Raw genomic sequence first — 17,944 nt, 5'->3', positions numbered from 1 at the left:
TTGGACTTTTACTAAGGGACTGATGCGCTACAATGCTGAGAACTATATTCTGCACTCTGTATCTTCCTACTCCCTCTATTTATCATACTTGAGTTTGAACTGAATGTGTCTACGTACAGTGTATCTGATCTGTTTGGATTGCATGCAAAACAAAGTTTTTCATTGTACTTTGCTATTACTGACAATAATAAACCTACACATGATTAAAAACAAGCTAGTTTCATTTTGTTCATCAAAGGAAATAGATTCTGGAAGACAAGCACACAATGAGAAAGATCTTTTAGAATTTGTTAAAATCTGTAACATTAAATAGTTAAAAGAGCGGCACCTGATTTGCCCAATCTTGCCAAGGCCAAAAGCAAGGATGCTAGAGATATCGGAATATAGAAAAAAGTATATAGAAAAAGCTGGAAATACTCAGCAGAACAGGCTTCATTTATGTACAAAGAACTGGAATTAAAATATAAGGTCCAATAACATACCCATCACGGATATCTAACTTTCCACCATTGTTGAAGTTGTGCCCACCCAGGGAAATGGAGAGTTCATCACACTTCTGATTTTAATCTTGTCGATGGTGGGCAGGCTTAGGGGAGTTAGGAGATGAGTTACTCACTTCAGGATTCCTAGCCTCTGACCTGCTTATGTAGCTATATTGTATACTAGATGAAGTGGGACCCATTGGGTCCCAGCATCACATGGGGGGGCTTTCTGGAGTGTTAGTATGGGTGTTGTGGGCTGAAAGGACTGGTTTCCAGAGGGCTAGTATGGACATTGTGGATTCTTGGGCTGGCGGCTCAGTCACTCAAACCTGTTGAGCTGTCAGCTCACTCACTCACGGCTGGTGGGCTGGCAGTTGACTCACGGCTATTCCTTGAAATTCCATTTCAAGCAGGGTGCAATGCCACCAAATTCAAGTGCAGTTTCTTACCAATTCACGCAGGGTGATAGGCTAACCAAATTCAAGTGCAGTTTCATACTATTTCAAGCAGGGTGCAAGGCCACTAAAGACAGCGAGTCATGACCTCTCCCTCCTCCCTCCTCCCTCCTCCCTCCTCCCTCCTCCCTCCTCCCTCCTCCCTCCTCCCTCCTCCATCTTGCAGAGACTGAGCCACACCCACATTTCTGGGTTTTATAGTCCCTCCCCCCTCGCACCAGAAGGGGCGTGGTCTTCATGTTGTGATTGGCAGGAGAGAGAATCTCAACATTTTTTTAAACACTAATAACTTTCATTTTTCATCGATGGGAAAAATTCTCGGCACCTGATGAGCGGAGGGGGACTGAGTAAGATGGCCAAAATCACAGCCGTATGTGGTAGCATTTTTCTAAAATCAATATAAAGCACAAACAAGAAGTGGTCAAGATTAGACTTTTAATTATATAGAAGGCAAGGCAACTTTAATTAGGCAAGGCAACTTTAATTGGGCAAGGCAACTTTAATTAGGCAAGGCAACTTTAATTAGGCAAGGCTACTTTAATTAGGCAACACAGCTTTAGCATTTCCAAACCAAAGGCAACACAGCTTTAACATTTCCAAACTATATTTTCAAAACACATTAAGGGCACTGATAGGTCAGTAAAACCACTCACAGTTTAGTAGACATGTGTTCAGTTGTATTCACAGCTCAGACTGAGAAACGTGACCCTCTCGCTCCCCCATCTTGCAGAGACTGACTGAGGCACTCAACACTTCTGGGTTTTATAGTCCCTCCGGAAGGGGCGTGGCCTTCAGGAGAGAGAATCTCAACATTTTTTAAACACTAATAACTTTTATTTTTCATAGATAGGAAAAATCCTCTTGTCCTGTGCAGCGGAGGGGGACTGAGTAAGATGGCCAAAAATCACAGCCATAAGTAGCAGCGTTTAAAAAAAATCAATATACAGAACAACAGGATCAGTAGTGGTCAAGATCAGACTTTTAGTAATATAGATATGGCTGCTCCAATTCATTTTCTGGTCATTGGTTTATACATGGAATCAAAGTGATGGAGTAAATAAGGAGACTCTTTCACCAATCGTTCCAGCGAAGTTTCTTTGGTATCTTGTCCAATTACAGTTTTCCCAAACCGTCACCCAACAATTGATAATAGACAATAGGTGCAGGAGTAGGCCATTCGACCCTTCGAGCCTGCACTGCCTTTCAAAATGATCATGGCTGATCATCCACAATCAGTATCCCGTTCCTGCCTTCTCGCCATATCCCCTGACTCTGCTATCTGTAAGAGCTCTATCTCACTCTCTCTTGAAAGCATCCAGAGAATTGGCCTCCACTGCCTTCTGAGGCAGAGAATTCCACAGATTCACAACCCTCTGTGTGAAAAAGTAAATGGCTTACCCCTTATTCTTAAACTGTGGCCCCTGTGATTCCCCCAACATCGGGAACATGTTTCCTGCCTCGAGCGTGTCAAAATCCTTAATTCTGTATTACTAAAAGTCTGATCTTGACCGCTTTTGGCCCACTGTGGTGCGATTTCCGAGAGAACGCCACCACCTATGGGCGTAATTTTTGGCCACCTCGCTCAGAGCCCTCCTCCGCCTTCTGGGACTGGAGGATTTTTCCCATTGATGAAAAATCAGAGAGATATAAATGTTTAAAAAAAATTCCCCATTCTCTCTGCTGCCCCCGCTGGTGGGAGGGACTATAAAACCTGGAAGTGTAGTCCCTCACTCAGTCTCTGCCAGACCCAGGAAGCGAGAGGGTCACGGCTCTCTGAGCTGCGAATAACACTGAACGCACATCTACTCCACAGTGAGTCCCCTCGATGCGGCTGTAAGGTGCCTGCTGCCCAATTGTTTGCCTCACCTTTTTAACAAGCTTGTTTTCACAAAATAAATTTTGGTTGTCGGGTGGCTGCTGCCCAATTGTTTGCCTCGCCTTTTTAACAGGTTGGGGTTCACAAAATGAATTTTGGTTGTCAGGTGGCTGCTGCGCAATTGTTTGCCTCGCCTTTTTAACAAGTTTGTGTTCACAAAATGAATTTTGGTTGTCGGGTGGCTGCTGCCCAATTGTTTGCCTCGCCTTTTTAACAAGTTTGTGTTCACAAAATGAATTTTGGTTGTCGGGTGGCTGCTGCCCAATTGTTTGCCTCGCCTTTTTAACAAGTTTGTGTTCACAAAATGAATTTTGGTTGCCTTGGCTTGGCTTTTAAAATCGTTGCAACAGTCGGCTGCCAGCCCAAGAATCCATTCAGCCCACAATGTCTATACTAGCCCTCTGGAAACCAGTACCTTCAGCCCACAACACCCATACTAGCGCAACAGAAAGCCCCCCCCCCCATTGGCGAGCAATATTGGAATTGGTGGAGAGGTGGAATATTGCGTTGGTGACCAGCCCTCACGTGTGATGCTGGGACCCAACGGGTCCCACTTAGTCTAGTAAATTCATATGTTTAGATTTCCTCTCATCCTTCTAAATTCCATTTCCTATCTCAAGAAATTCTATTCTATTTAAGAAATTGCAGCAGCACGATAAGATACCCCTTACCAATCAAAAATGACTGATGTACATTTACAGTGAAGTCACAAATAACCCCTGTACTATATGCCTTAAGAGCTACTCCTCCTCCTTTCCAAACGGCCAAGTGAAGGAGACGCTTCTGTTGCCCAGCGAGCGCTTGGTCCCGCCTCCCCTCGCTCATGATTGGATGCGTCCTTTCCAGTACCCGCTCCTGGTTCGCCGGGGGACGCGTCAGTCAGGCTGCGTCCCTCCCACCGACGTCATCGCGCCGGCCGTGGTCGCCCGGGCTTCAGCGGCGGCCAATGGCGAGGCGTGAAATGGCGTCGACAGGTTGCAGAGGCAAACACAAACTGCAGTTTGAGCGGAGTTGATGCCTTTCACAGAGCGGGTCGCTTATTACCGCAAGCCCTTCCGTCAAAACGGTCTCCTCAAAGTTTTGGACGTCGCTGTTAAATCCCACAGCCCGGACTGTGTGAGAGAAGTGGTGTCATGTCCCAGAGTGCGAACGTCAACCGGCGGTGGGGCAGAGATGCTGAGGCGGGAGTTGAAGAAGGCCAAAGCGGGAGAACTGGAGCATCTCCTGGCCTTCTCGGTACAGGTGAGACAGCAATAAAAAACGGAAAATACAAAAAAGGCATACAACGGTAAACTGTATACGAGTAAACCGTTTGTAAAAACAATGTTCTGATTTATGTGTAGGAAGGAACTGCTGATGCTGGATTACACCGAGGGTAGACACAAAATGCTGGAGGAACTCCGTGGGTCTAGAGAGCATCTCTGGTGAGAAGGAAATAGGTAACGCTTCGGGTCGAGACCCTTCTTCATGCGGTCTTTTGGCAGTGTGAAGAGGGGTCTCGACCCGAAACGTCACCTCTCCCTTTTCTCCAGAGATGCTGCCCAAAGATTATAGAGGAGCGCACCTCTATAATCTTTGATGCTGCCTGACCCGCTGAGTTACTCCAGCATTTTGTGTCCAGCTTCTGATTTGTGTTATTTGTTGATTAACTGTTAATCTGAAATCAAAGGGCTTGATTCGTATTATAAACACATTTTCTTCCTAAACATAACAAATGATTTCATGATTATACAAATAGAATAGCGGATATCTACCGGAACTATTACCTATTTAAAAACTTGGTGAAGCATTATTTTCATAATAAGGGCATCTTTACTTTATACAATGGGCCAGCTGCAGAGCAATAGTAAAGACGTGATGACCTCCAAGAAGTTTCCTTTGGGATAGACAAAATTGCTGGAGGAACTCAGCGGATGAGGCAGCATCTATGGAGCGAAAGAATAGGTGACGTTTCTGGTCGAGACCCTTCTTCAGACTGATGTGGGGGTGATGTGCGGGAAGAAGAAAGGAAGAGGCGGAGACAGTAGGCTGTGGGAGAGCTGGGAAGGGGAGGAGGGAGGAAGGAGAAAGCAGGGACTACCTGAAATTGGAGAAGTCAATGTTCATACCGCTGGGGTGTAAACTACCCAACAAAATATGAGGTGCTGCTCCTCCAATTTGCAGTGGGACTCACTCTGGCCATGGAGGAGGCACAGGACATAAAGGTCGGATTCAGAATGGGAAGGGGAGTTCAAGTGCTGAGCCACCGAGAGATCAGGTTGGCCTGCGCTTGGTCTCACCGATGTAGAGCAGTTGACACCTAGAACAGCGGATGCAATAGATGAGGTTGGAGGAGGTGCAGGTGAACCTGTGCCTCACATGGAAAGACTGCTTGGGTCCTTTGATGGAGACGTGGGGGGAGGTGAAGCGACAAGTGTAGCATTTCCTGCGGTTGCAAGGGAAAGTACCAGGGGAGGTGGTGGTTTGGGTGGGAAGGGACAAATTGACCAGGGAGTTTCGGAGGGAGCGGTCTCTGCGGAAAGGGGAGGAGATGGGAAGATGTGGCCAGTAGTGGGATCCCGTTGGAGGTGGCAAAACTGTCGGAGGATTATCTGTCGTATGTGACGGCTGATAGGGTGGAAGGTGAGGACAAGGAGGACTCTGTCCTTGTTACGAGTAGGGGGATGGGGAGTGAGAGCGGAGCTACGGGATATAGAGGAGACCCTAGTGAAAGCCTCATCTATAGTCGAAGAGGGGAACCCCCGTTCCCTAAAGAATGAGGACATCTCCGATGCTCTGGTTTGGAACACCTCATCCTGGGTGCAGATGCGGCGTAGACAGAGGAATTGGGAGTAGTGGATAGAGTCCTTACAGGAAGCAGGGTGGGAAGAAGTGTAATCAAGATAGCCATGGGAGTCAGTGGGTTTGTAGTAGATGTTGGTCAGTAGTCTGTTACCTGCGATGGAGATAGTGAGGCCTAGAAACAATAGGGAGATGTCGGAAATGGTCCAGGTGAATTTGAGTGCCGGATGGAAGTTAGTGGTGAAATGGATGAAGTCAGTGAGTTCTGCATGGGTGCAGGAGGTAGCACCAATGCAGTCGTCAATGTAGCGGAGGTAGAGTTTGGGGATAGGGCCACGGTACGCCTCGAACAAGGATTGTTTGGCGTACCCTACAAAGAGGCAGTCAGAGCTGGGGCCCATGCGCGTGTTCATACCTACGCCTTGGATTTGGAGGAAATGGGAGGAGTCAAAGGAAAGGTTGTTGAGGGGAAGGACCAGCTCTGCTGGGCAGAGGAGAGCATTTGTAGACAGGGATTGGTTGGTTCTGCGGTCAAAGAAGAAATGGAGGGCTTTAAGATCCTCCTGGTGGGGGATGGAGGTGTAGAGTGACTGGACATCCATGGTGAAGATGAGGGAGTGGGGGCCTCGAAAACTGGTCATGGAGGAGACGAAGAGTGTGTGAGATGTCTTGGAAATAGGTGGGGAGGGATTTGACCAGGGGGGATTGGATGGAGTCGAGGTATGTGGAAATAAGATCTTGTGTGATATATATATTTGCAACAAATGATAAGGAATTATATTTGAAGAACCTGGTCTTGATTAGTACAGGTGTCAAGGGTTATGGGCAGAAGGCAGGAGAATGGGATAAGGAGGGAGAGATAGATTAGCCATGATTGAATGGCGGAGCAGCCTTGATGGGTCGAATGACCTAATTTTGCTCCTACCACATATGACCTTATGACATAATATCTGTAAGGCACTTAAAACATTTGTATCCCTTGTTTCTGTATGAAATTATTGTATGATGTGATTTCTTATGTAAGAGTTATTAAAGGGAGAAATGATAATGGTTGGCTGAATATTTTCAGTGATCGAGAATTTAGCCAAAACACCATTTATGAAGGTCAAGAAGAAGTTGGGTAGCACTAATTTATTTTATTAGATTTATCTATTAGGCTAGTATAATTTGACAACAACAAAGATTTGCATGGGTTGTTGACTGTTTATTCTCAAATGTATTGTGTGTGTTATGTTAATTGAATCTTGAAGATTTTAATCTTCAAAATCAAGATTGTCAAGTGTGTTTATCTGTTATATGCACCAGATGTGAACTGGAACAATATATATTCTTGCTTACTGCATACCACCCTGGCCACACTCTCTTCCAGCTGTTAGCATTGGGAAGATGGCACAGGAGCTTGAAAACTGTTATCTCCAGGTTCAAGAGCAGCCTCTTCCCATCCCAGGTTCTCAAATCACCCTGCACAGCCTAAACCACAACCTGTTGAACCACTATGGACTTTGCACTACTATGGTTACTCTACCTACTTTGGGTGTTTTCAATACCGTGGCCTACTTTACAAAGGATAACCGTTTTTATGTATTATTGTTGTTGCACCTATTATGCCTGTAAAGCTACAGCAAGTAAGAGGTTCATTGTTTCCTGTGAAGCTGCAGCAAGTAATAATTTATTTGATCCAGTTCATATCCGGTGCATGTAACAGATAAACACTCCAGTCTTGATTTGAATGTGATAATGTATATTAATATATAACACATGCATATATTTCAGAATAAACAGTCAATAATCCATGCAAATTTGTATTGTTGTTAAATTATAAGGGCCTAATCGATAAATCTGTTGTTTATGTTCAGTACTTTTAACAAGTAAAATAAACTAAATTACAATAGTTGACTTTCTGAGGCTGCTCTTCCTGCAGATGCCTTCCATAGAGGAGGAGGGGTGGGGGTGTGGTAGGGGTGGTCAGTACTTGTGATGGGCTGGGAAATGTTCACCACTTTTTGCAGTCTCCTACCTTTTTGGGCATTCAAGTCAGGTGCCAATCCAGGCTGTTGTACAACTGGTCAAAATGCAGTAGATGTTGTAGACATTCAGTAGAGTATTTGACGATATGCCAGATCTCCTCAATCTTTGAAGGAAGTTGAGATAGACACTCAATGATGTAGTAATACAGCAGATCAGGCAGCATCTCCAGAGAAAATGGATAGGTGACATTTCGGGTCAGGACCCTACAAGGAAGTAGAGATGTCGGTAAGGTTTCTTTATGATTGCAACAATATACATGTGAATGAATGATTACTATGTAATGTCTAATACAATTTGACATGTACAAGTTCAGTATGTATGAAAAGATTTTGAGTTTTTATTCTCCACAGAATGTGACTTCTCTGTCAAAATCAGCATTTAAACCATTGTCCTTGACGATGATAACAGGTTGCCTTTTGAAGTGCTGCAGTTCTTTTGAGCGATGTTTTGTGAAAGATATCAGAACATGTTCGGTCAGCAATGAAGGAACAACATGTAACCAAATCTAAATGATGTGTAACTTGGATCAGTATACGTAATTGCAGGCAGTTAACGTAATGAATTTGAGTGATGTTATTGAAGAAGTCTTAAGGGCCTGTCCCACTTTTTCAAGACCTAATTCACGACCTTTTTTACTTGTGGACATTTTTCATCAGGCTAGAAAAAACGCCCCGACCTACTTGATGCCACTAGTACCTATGACTGGCATCACGGCCTGCTACGACCTCCTACGAACTTGTGACGACTATGCTGCGAGTATGAGTCAAGGGCAAACTCGGCAGAGGTCGTAAAAGTGGGACAGGCCCTTTAGCAGGTGGTTGGTGATTTTTTTTTTAATAGTCCAAACAGTAGCAATGGTGCCACAATGATAGAAGACAAAGTCAAGCGTAGATCTAGAAAATGGAAATAGTCATTTTCATCTTACTATTTGGGGAAAAAATAAATCAAATGATGGTCTTGTAGCATCTTGTAATTGAATAATCTAGGCTAGAAGATTGTAAACTTGAGGTTAGCTCCAACAAAAATTGGCAAATCTCATATGAATTACCAAGATCATCTTGCTTTATAATTGGTAGTTGCCTAGGGTACTCTTGAGAAATGTGAATACTCTGAGGATTTTTTCACCTTCCATCACAGTGAGGAACATGGAGTCTCTGTAGTGGATGTTTATGTTAAAATGTGTTCTGTTGCTTTTTATTTGTATGACTGACTTGGCAAATGAAATTCCTCGTGTTGCAAAACATACATGGCTAATAAAGTATTATTGTGATTGTGATTGTGATCCTTGGTTGAGTGTTCATCTCATTCAGCAAATTGGTCATTTTTTTCCATATATGCAATCATTATTATTCCTGGATGTTCTCATTAATGCTATAAATTATTTTCATACTGACATAAGGTACATTGATGAAAACCTGAGTAGTAATTGTCATTCTATTTGATGGCTGGTCTCCTTAATAGCACATCATATCCCTCCAGCCTGTTGGTTCACTGGGTCACTGAGAGGCCTGAATGGTAAAGCTGCTATCTATTATAGGGTTATAAGATGAAGTATTTTGTGACTGACGGCAAAGATAACAATGACTGTTTGGTTTGGAGCCTCAACACCAATTGAACTGGGCTAGTTGTTGTTCTCTAACTAAGAAATTAGCTACTTACAAAGGGGATCCAGCCAGTGTGTAGGAAGGAACTGCAAATGCTGGTTTACACCGAAGATAGAGACAAAATGCTGGAGTAACTCAGTGGGACAGACAGCATCTCTGGAGAGAAGGAATGGGTGACGTTTTGGGTTGAGACTTCTTCCGACTGAGAGTTGGGGGAGGGAGACAGATAAGAAAGGGTAAGGTGTGAAAACACAAGTCAAGGGGAAGCTGATCAAGGAAAATGTAGAATAGTTCATTGTTAGCTGAGGGGAAAGTGACAACGAGGCATACAATCAGTAAAATGTATCAGTGGGACAGTGAAACTAGTCTGAAAACTAGGTAGGGGGATGGACAGAGAGAGGGAAAGCAAGGGTTACTTGAAGTTAGAGAAATCATCTTCATACCACTGGGTTGTAAGCTGCCCAAGCGAAATATGAGTAACAACACCTTGAAAAGAACACAGCACATGGGATTCAGAGCAAGTTTGCAAATTAAATCCAAAATTGACTTGTAATAGGAATGGAAGTGATGGTGGCAGGTTGATTTTGTGATTGGAATTCTGTGACCAGTGATGTGCCGTATAGGTCAATGTTGAGACCCTTGCTGTTATTTATATATATATATAAACAATTTTGATATGAATGTTGGAGATAATAGTAATTTTTCAGAGAACACGAAGATTGGTGTTGTTAACAATGAAAAGGAAAGACTACAGGATTGTATTAATCAATTGGTAAAATGGGCAGAGCAATGGTAGATGGAATTTAATCTTATGTGTGAAATGACAAACTTTGGAGGACTAATAAGGACAATAAATGATAGGGTCCTTGAAGTATTGATGAACAGATGACCCTAATCTGCAAGTTCAAGAATTTAAAAAAAATATCAACATGGGTAGATGAAGTTACAAAGTCACATATAGGATAATGTTCTATGTTCTATGTTTCTATACTTTTCTTAATTAGCCCAGGCATAGAATACAAGAGCAACAAGATTATAGTTCAACTATACAAAACATTAGTTGGGCCATAGCTGCAGTACTGTGTACATTTCTGGTTGTCCCAATGCAACAAGAAGATATTGACGTTGGAGAGGGTGCAGCAGTGATATTACCAGAGTGTTGCCTGAGATGGGGGCGACGGACTAAGTGCTAATAAAAGGGGTTGGCAAAGATAGGTACTTGATGGGACATGAGGAAATATTGTGTATTGCCAAAGAGACATGAAGGAATGTGTAGGAAATAACCGCAGATGCTGGTATAAATCAAAGGTAGACACAAAATGCTGGAGTAACTCAGCGATTCAGGCAGCATCTCTGGAGAGAAGGAAAGAGACACGAAGGAATGTTGCATATTCTGTTTCATAGAGACATCACTTGCCCCCAGGTCTCCAGACTCTGGCATCCAGCCCAAATGTTTCTCGATCTATCACATGGACCAGCGTGTCATTGGATTAAAGGAGGGCTCCAACGGGGTGGTCTTGTCCAACCCGTGCTCACACTCCACCTGAAACATCTAGCAGTGAAGGGGCTTCTACTTCCCAAGGAAATTTGCCTCCATTCTCATGACGGCAGTCTACATTTCACCCCAGCCAGCGTACTCCAATGTCGTCTCCATCATTGCTGGGAACGTCAACAAGGTTAGCTTGAAGAAGAGTTTTCCAAACCACCATCAGCACTTGTCATGTAACACCAGAGGATCAACCAATCTCGACCACTGCTGCTCCACCATCAAGGTTGTCTCTTGCTCCATTCCTCACCCCACTTTGGAAAAGCAGACCGCCTGGCTGCACTTCTTCTTCCTGCTCATATGCAGCAATGGAAGAGCATATTTCCGGTGGAGAGGATAGTGCTGAAGTGACACGGGAGGCAGAGGTGCAACTTTGTGATTGTTTGGACTTGATGGATTGGTCAATGTTCAAATATTCAGCAACGGACCTGAATGAATACACAAATTAATTGTTTTGGTACATGTGACAATAAACCACTCTTGACCTTTGACGTTGCCCAATCTATTACTGGTATCCCAACATCAAAGGGAACATTAGGAAGTGCTGCCTCAAGAAGGAAGTTAATATCATGGACCCACATCACCCAGGTCACACTCTCATCTTGCAGCTACCATCTGCAATAAGCTGCAGGAGCCTGAAAACCGTTAACTCCAGCTTCAAGAACAGCTTCTTCACATCAATCACCGGGCTCTTGAACGAACCTGCAAAATCTTAACCACAACCTTGCCTTAGCACCAAACTCTATAGATTTGCACTGAGGTTGCACTATGTACTTTGGCATGCACTATTATGGTCTGGTTTATGTAGAATGACAGACAATTATTAAATATTTATTTGTTGTATTGCTGAGATTAATGTGCCTGTAGGGATGCAGCGAGTAAGAATTCCATTGTTATGGTCCTGGTGGTAAAACGCTCTTGGCTCTTGATGGCTAGCGTGATCATTGTGGCTGAAAGGCTTGTTTCTATGCTTTATGATGCCATGACTTTTTTTTCTCTTTTCTCAGATGCCGTTTAACCTCAGAGTTAAGGTTTCAGATCAAAGAATTGGGAAACGGAGAAATCAAGTCAATTTTAGGTTGCAGAGAAGGCTGGGGAGATGATGGATAGCACAAAGGGAATATCTGTGAAAGGCAGACATCCGGATTGCAGTTATTGGAGCAGTTAGAGGGTGATTAAGAATAGGAATACTTTATTGTCACATGTGTCTAGGCACAGAGATATTCTTTGCTTGCATACACAATGTATGCAAATAGCAGCCACGTACGTCGCTGACAAATATACAAAGTACACCGGCTCCTCCTTTTGTCCCCCCCACCCCCCCAGTGGTTCCCCCACACCGGGTACCCATTGTCCTTTGTCCTGAACCCCCCCCCTCTCCCGGTGGTCCCCCAAGCCGGGTCCTCCATTGTTCTTCCCCTTCCCCCTCACGGTGGTCCTCCACACTCTCATCGACCGTCTACCGCGGATAGATCGCATCGACCGTTGACTCCGAAGCGTGAGCGTTTGCTTAGGATATCGAGCATCTGCAGTTTTCATTCAGCGATGAATACACAATGTTAGGTCCTATATTGTGTGTGCAACAAATTGTTTCATAAAGAGTTTATTCCAAATAACTAAGAAAAAGTAATGATCTCTCTTATTTTTACCATTTACGTTAGGAGTTATGTGCTTTTGAGGTAAGCATTTTATCATAATAGGCACTTGTCTTTCTGAAATAAAAACAAATTGCCAGAAATAGTTAAATGACATCTAAGTTGATAATCTAATCTTTCAACAAAGATGGGAAAAATAATAGAAACATTTTACGATGCAGAGGAGAGGAAAGAATAAAAGTCAGTAAATGTCCTGCAGCACCAGAGGATCAAACACTCAGCCACCATTAAAGTCTTCTCCTGCTTTAGGGTAGAAGGCCAATGCAAGTGAAAAGCAAAGAGCAGACATGTATGGGAGTAGCATAATGTAAAATTATTGATCGTACTGGGCCAGAATTTGCAATTAGAAGTAAGTCACCAATGACAGTTTATGTTAAGGCAGGTTGATCTTGACGCCTTGGAGGTTCTTGGGTGATTATAATATACCATACACGGAGGCGCGAATTGGTTTTACACATAAAATAATGAGGAAAAGATTTTAAAGCCTGCTAAACAATGGCCTCCATTGCTACAAGACAATCTATTCATGAATATTCAAAAATATGATTGAAAAATCATGATTCATATACAAAGTCAAAGACCTAAATATACTAGCATTTAAATTTGATTTAGATCACAATTCTTAATTAATGATTACTTAATTAAACAATCTGTTGTGGCTATTCCTCTTAAATGAAATGAATGGGTTGTGTGTTCCTATGTGTCTTCCTTGAACAGAGATCTTGATCAGTTTCATTCTAGTAAGTTCTGCCTGCTCCTGCCCCACAGAACTTGTCTCCAAATACCTTGATGCCATCATACCCCCCCCTTGCCCAGTCCCTTCTAATCTACATTTGAGACCTCTCACCTGCCCTTCAATAATTTTTAATTTCTAGGCCCCCGTTGTCTCATCTTTTCCATGGATGTCCAGTCCCTTTACACTTCCATCCGCCACCAGGAAGGTCTCGGGGCCCTCTGTTTCTACCTTAAGCAGAGACCCAATCAGTTTCTCCCTCCTCCATGTGATAGAACATGTCCTCACCCTCGACAAATTCTCTTTTGACTCTTCTCTCTTTCTTCATGTCAGCATTATTTCTACTGTACACCTATAAAAGTTCAAGAGAGTCCTCAATCTTCCAAGGAAGTAGTGGTGGTGATGAGCTTTCTTTGGAATTGCATCAATGTGCTGGGTCCAGGACAGATCTTCATAGGAACTTGAAGTTGTTGACTCTCTCCACCGTCAGTCCCATCGATGAAGATGGGTTCATTGATCCTTGGCTTTCCCCGAAGTCAGCAATCAACTCCTTGACCTTGCTAATGTTGAGAGCAAGATTGTTTTCTGGCAACTTTCAATTAGATTTTCAATCTCCCTCCTAAAGATGGCATTAGAGCTGTGCCTGGTGTAATGATGTGACACGAACACACATTAAGTTACAACACATGTTTATTAAATCACTTACAGCATAGGATCTGCATACATTACAGCGCCGAGCTGCTACTGCTACTAGCTAGCGTAAGCGAGCTCTTGATACAATGAAGCACATACTAGGCGGAGCTACCACTAACAAGCACTATAATTGGCTAGTATAAAATAGCTAATCTACATCTCTTGTAAAGAGATGTAGATATAAAGAAACATTGGTGGCTAAGCAATATAAGCATAATGTTAAGAATACATTTGCAAAGTTACACAAAATCGCCATATCTAACGGGTGGCCTGCAAACCCGTCCGTCCCGTGTGCAGTACGAGACTGCCTCACCTCCTTTCAGTGGAGACGATCCCAGGGAGGGGAGTGGCGAAACGATTGGCGACCCGACAGGCGCCAAACGACGCTGGGAAACCGCGGTAGGAACGATGGTTGGTGGTGGGGGCGCGGGACCGACTGTGGGAGGGAGCACGAGACGCGGGGCATCAGGATATGGAGTCGCTGGACGCGGTTCCTTCACTGGAAGGATGTGATGACGGTTGCGTCTGTAGATGGCTCCGTCCACTTCGACCAGGTATGATCGTGTATTGAGAGAGTAGTTGCTGAGTGGGCTCATCAGTGAGGCAGAGTTTGTGGACAGCGCGTCCAAAGTAAACCAGGCCTAGATCGTGGCATGCATTGATACCGAGCAAAGTCTCTGAATTTGCTTTAACAATATAAAACTGCAAGGTGCGGGTCTGTTCATCTACAGTGCACTTTAAATCAGCTTTTCCAAGTGGGTGCAGGACCTCTCCCCCGGAAGCCCGAAGCGTTGCGGAGGCCTTATCTATGCATTCAGCATTATGAATTTTTTTGAACTCCCTTAATGAGATGACGTTAACTTTTGCGCCAGTGTCCACCTTGGCGAGAAGAGGCCTGTTATTCACAAACATGGTTACGTCAGGGTCAAGTAGCTCCTTAGACGAAGGGAGGAGGGAGTGGATGGCAGAACTCGTATCTGAGAGAGAAGCGGAGGTTGATAACTCAGGCTCTTGGAAGTCATTATCAGTGAGCTCATGTTGAAGCAGGTGCAGGCTCTTTCTTGAGGCAGTTGGAATCCCACAGGAACGGCAACAGCGAGCAAAGTGGTTTAATTTCTTACAGAAGTTGCAAGCTATCCCGTAGGCAACACAGAACTGTCGACCCATAGCATAGAAATAGTTACAATTTTGACAGCGAACGGCAGACCTGGGATGGGGGTTGTGAGAGGAGAAGTCTGTCAGATTAATGCTGTGCTCCGGGCAGGGACTGAAAACCACAGAATCGGTGTGGGGAGACGTTATCTCGGAGATACGGCAGGCATGTTCTGCTTGGTCAAGGGTTAATTCAGTGTTTCGAAGAAGCTCAGCTCTCAGCTTGCTATCAAGCATTCCACCTACCAGTTTATCGCGGGTGAGCTCATCGCGCAAATTACGAAATCGACAGCGTGCAGCCATGTGCTTCAGAATGCTACTAAATCGTTCAATAGGTTCATCGACCTGTTGTAAACGAGCATAGAACTTGGTTCTTTCAATGATATGGTTTGAAGGCATATCACACAGCTCTCTGAACTTTCTGAGCAAAACCACGGGGTCATCAATTGTTTCTGCAGGTACACGGACCTGACCGTTGTCATCCAAAACAGCAGGCACAAAAGTGAAGTTGTCGGCGCGATTCATTGCCTCAGATCCCGCAAGGTTAAGCAAAACAGATGCACACACTTCAGGGGGGGGTCGTTACAATGAACAATGTGAGCATAATGAGTGTAGTCACGTTCGAAAAGACGCCATTGTTCAGCAAAGTCTGAATCAAAGATCAAAGGGCTTGGTCGGCAACACGAATTTGCCATAATGGAGATAATAAGGACACAAAATAATCAAAAGAAAATAAAACCCGATAAACTTGAACGGAATGGGCAAGATTCACTTCTGACACCATGTAATGATGTGACACAAACACACATTAAGATACAACTCATGTTGATTAAACCACTTACAGCATAGGATTTGCATACGTTACAGCTCCGAGCTGCTACTGCTACTAGCTCGCGTAAGCGAGCTCTTGATACTATAAAGCACCTACTAGGCGGAGCTACTACTAACAAGCACTATAATTGGCTAGTATGAAATAGCCAATCTACATCTGGCTACACATTCATGGACGCAGAAATTTGTGCACACTGCCTTCACGTGCTACTGAGTTGATGGTCATCGAGAAAAAAATGTTGTTACCAATCAGAACTGAATGTGCTCAGCCACCAATGAAGTTGGGGATCCAATTACTTGGGGACAAGCAGAGATTGTCCTAAGTTTCCTGAGTTTGATGATAAATTTAGAGGTGTTGATGGCGTTGGTCATCGATGAATAATTTTCTGTACATTTGCTTTAGGTCTTCCTCCTACAGAGGAGACACTATTGGGAGGAATGAAAATAATGTACTCATTTGAAAGAAGCACAAGTAAATTGGTGTTACACATGTGAAGAATCTGAAGGAAATTCTGAAAATTATATGAAAGATTAATAATTTGTAATATGTATAACTCAAGAGCTCACGTACTAGGAAAGAATGATGAGAAAAGATGCCAACATAGTGAAGGGAACTTAAGGATGTTAGGAGATGTGATGAATAGATTTATCAGGTGTAAAATCCACATATAACGGTACATAGATGTGTCCTTCATTGTACCCATTTGTTAGCTAAATGGAGCAATTGTTAGGACAGTTGGGCCCTGCATGAAACCCAGGTTCAGGGTACAGGTTGAACACTAAATTCCCTCCAACAGAGTCTTTGGGATCTTGAATGATGGGAAAGGTGAGATAAAAGGCAGGTTTGGGAAAACATTGTAGAAAGGGCGAGGTGTGTTCCTGATAATTGATGAGTGAACCAGTATATGGCCAAGGGGATGGCCCCTGCAGAATGAGGAGGGGAAAGTACGATGTGATTACTATTTTTGTATTTGATCTAAATGAAACCAGCACAATAAGTTTGAAACTGTATCGTAAAGAAAATTTATTCCACTCATCATTTGCATTGGATCCCTAAAAGGTGCTTTGAATCAGTGCCAGTCATTTAAAAAAAAAATTATCTTACTAGGATTTTTTGCAAATGTTTCTCAATAATTTTAGTGAGTTTATATAAACTAAATATTTTGTAGTTAAAATGTTGGATTAAACCTAAATGCTTCATCTTGCTATCAGGTTTTGACTGCATCAAATGCAAAATGACAATTTTTGTTTTACACATTGTAGAGTTTAGAAAATAGAATTATCTCTCAAACATATTATTCAATAAATTGAATCTCATTCCATATGCCAAAAGCTCTACTTTGAAAAGACTAATGCTCCAAATGGGTGTGCCAAATGGCGATTGTAATACAGCGCTAATGATTCTTTTGGTTATGGGTCATTTGGCCCTTCGTGCATGTTCTGCCATTCAATGCAATCATTGCTAATAGTTTATCTTAGTATCATATTTCCACTGTCTTTATTTCAAAACATAATTTAGGCATCAATCCACTTTCTCTTTAAACATATACAGCAACTTGGCCTGAGTGATGGGGGTTTCTTAGTTTCACTGCCTTGTCAGTGGAAAATATTTTTCCCCATCACACATTCCCCATTGCGTAAATTTACTATTCGACTTGGAGACCACGTGGGTGCTCTGACGCGGAGACCACAAGGGCTTCAATAATTCCTTACGTAAGTGTGACTTTAAGTAAATTGGAGAGTTGCGCAAGAGACGGTGGAAGCGATTTGCTTGTCATTTTCAGTGGTCACTTGTAATAGACAGTATTTTTCCACTTGGACTTTTTTTAACCAGGGCACCTTTTTTTTTTTTTCTCTGCCTGACAATCACCAAAGTTATTTGAGTAGTTCTCCAGTTCCCATGCAAAATCATGTCATAACCAATTTGGTCCTATAATGCAGATAGTGTTCCTGATTCATCACTTGTTGTATCCAATCCGTGCAATGTAAACCTGCTGTGCAGCAGAACTGCTACAATAAGTGAGTTCGGTATTTCAACTGCACATGCCCAGGTTTTAGGTCACTCGAGATAAACATTCTCGGCAGCTGAGCAGCTGCGTGTATACAGA

At 43.3% G+C, this 17,944-nt stretch overlaps 1 protein-coding gene across 3 annotated transcripts in view; it reads left to right on the top strand.

The window, feature by feature from the left end:
• Nucleotides 1-3,827: 3,827 nt before the first annotated feature.
• pmfbp1 (polyamine modulated factor 1 binding protein 1) overlaps nt 3,828-17,944 on the top strand; it is a 578,164-nt gene continuing 564,047 nt past the window's right edge. For all 3 annotated transcript variants that reach the window (XM_033035745.1, XM_033035744.1, XM_033035743.1), the window contains exon 1: nt 3,828-4,055. In XM_033035745.1, the coding sequence (XP_032891636.1) occupies nt 3,947-4,055 (109 nt within the window). In that variant the 5' untranslated portion in view covers nt 3,828-3,946. The remainder of the gene's footprint in view (nt 4,056-17,944) is intronic.

This window comes from Amblyraja radiata, chromosome 17 (assembly GCF_010909765.2).
Source record: "Amblyraja radiata isolate CabotCenter1 chromosome 17, sAmbRad1.1.pri, whole genome shotgun sequence".
In the NCBI taxonomy this organism is placed as follows: Eukaryota; Metazoa; Chordata; class Chondrichthyes; order Rajiformes; family Rajidae; genus Amblyraja; species Amblyraja radiata.
This window is presented reverse-complemented; position numbering and strand designations above follow the sequence as displayed.